The 2,086-nt window shown below is 39.7% G+C and overlaps 1 protein-coding gene across 1 annotated transcript in view; it reads left to right on the forward strand.

Moving 5' to 3' along the window:
* Nup42 (nucleoporin 42) overlaps nucleotides 1-2,086 on the forward strand; it is an 18,723-nt gene that overhangs the window by 2,857 nt on the left and 13,780 nt on the right. Inside the window, exon 3 of the mRNA XM_021162796.1 lies at nucleotides 1,826-1,920. Coding sequence (XP_021018455.1) covers nucleotides 1,826-1,920 — 95 coding nt within the window. The remainder of the gene's footprint in view (nucleotides 1-1,825; nucleotides 1,921-2,086) is intronic.

A 2,086-nucleotide genomic window follows, 5' to 3' on the forward strand; every position in this document is an offset into this window, starting at 1 on the left:
AAGCAAAACAAGAAAAAGAAGTCACCCGTGGCCCTGTGGCTCAGCCAGCCTGTTCACACTGTGAGCTTCTCAAACCTCGTCACTTAGTGTGCGTTCTTAGGTTTGTCTGCTCTGGTCCACTTCCTGTTGTACTAGCATATTTCAAAGGTTAGTCTTGCTTAAACTAAAGTCGGTGTGTTCTGTGCTCTTTACAGAGTATTGGGCAACTCAGAACAATCGCTATCCTCAAGGGTACTGATAATATCACATATTTTTCTTTGTAAAACCTTTATTTCAGTTTCCCTATTCGAAGTTCCATAAAGAGTGAATTTTTAGGTTTGTTTGGGGTGTATTTTTTTAAGGGGACAAGCAGGCTTTGTTTTATTTGAAAGCAGGGTCTCCCTATGTGGTCCAGGCTGGTTTGTAACGCAGGTGTCACTGCCTCTGTCTCCAGAGTGTTGTCACCTCACCAGCCATTTGTTTCTGAAATGCTGAGGACTGTGCCTAAATCTTCAAGCATCAATTGGAGTGTGTGTGTGTGTGTGTAACAAGGCAGAGTTCTATTGTGATCCTAAGTGTAATAGCATCCTTTGTGATACATATCACTTTAGTAGTTAATGGTCACATTCGATATGAAAGAAACATTAATTTAGAGTCAAATGTATCTATAATTTTGTTCAGATTTGCTGTTAAGTGCACAGATCTGAAGGCTGGAGAGGTGGCTTAGCAGTTAAGAATGTTGGCTGTCTTTCCAGGGGACCTGAGTTCAATTTCCAGTACCCACACAGCAGCTCACAACTTTCGGTAACTCCAGTTCCAAGGGATTCAACACCCTCACACAGACATACATCCAGGCAAAACACCAAGGCACATAAAACAAAAAATAAATTATTTAAAAGTGTATGTTTTAAGTACATGGACCTGTTTCCTATATTACAAAGTAGAAAATTTAAGTAAAATATATTTGAAGTCCTATAACCCACTCTTAATTTTTTTTTGTTTTGTTTTGTTTTGTTTTGTTTTGTTTTGTTTTTCGAGACAGGGTTTCTCTGTATAGCCCTGGCTGTCCTGGAACTCACTCTGTAGCCCAGGCTGGCCTCGAACTCAGAAATCCACCTGCCTCTGCCTCCCAGAGTGCTGGGATTAAAGGCGTGCGCCACCACACCCGGCTCCACTCTTAAATTTTAATGATTCTCTAGAACTTATAGTAGTACTTTTTACTGTTTCCAGTTAAAAATACTGTGCATTGTATTTAGTTCTTTAAAAATATTATATTTATGATAATTCTTAAGTATATGGATTAGTTTTTCTATGAATTCAAAAGCTAGTGCTATTAATTCTATATTATTTGTAACTACAAAATACAAGGTGTTGTTTTGGAAACAGTGTACAGCCCAGATTGACCTTAAACTCACTACCCTGCCTGGCCTCAAAATTCTCCTCAGCCACCCAGGTGCTAGAATTGCAGCTGTATTCCACCATGCTCCGGTTGTAATTCATGGTTCTGTAAACTTCTGAGGTAGAAAAGAGTCTTCAGAAAAGAAGATGGTGGTGGTGCACGCCTTTAATTCTGGCACTTCAGAAGCAGAGGCAGGTGGATCTCTGAATTGAAGCCAGCCTGGTCTACAGAGTGAGTTCCAGGACAGCCAAGGCTACAAAAAGAAACCATGTCTCAAAAAACAAAACAAAAACAAAAAAAGAAAAGAAAATTAAAAATATGTAAATTTATGTATTTACTAGAATTTAAATTTTTAGTCACTCAACCAACTTCATAAGTAACAAATTTTAACAAACAAGTTAAAAATATCCATTACTCTCATTTTTCTTTCTTTTCTTTTTTTTCCAGGGAAGGAATTGTTAAGGATGTAGAAGTTTGGGAGTCGTCAGGACAGTGGATGTTTTCTGTTTACTCACCAGTGAGAAAGAAACCCAATATTTCAGGTAACTGGGAAGCATGTGCTTGACTTGTTGGCTGGTTTTTGGTGAGGATGGAACCCAGACCAGCAAACACACTGGGCAAGAGCCCTGCCACTAGACCATGGACCCAGACCAGCAGACACGCTGGGCAAGAGCCCTGCCACTAGACCATGGACCCAGACCAGCATAC

Source organism: Mus caroli, chromosome 5, assembly GCF_900094665.2.
Source record: "Mus caroli chromosome 5, CAROLI_EIJ_v1.1, whole genome shotgun sequence".
NCBI classification, from domain to species: Eukaryota; Metazoa; Chordata; class Mammalia; order Rodentia; family Muridae; genus Mus; species Mus caroli.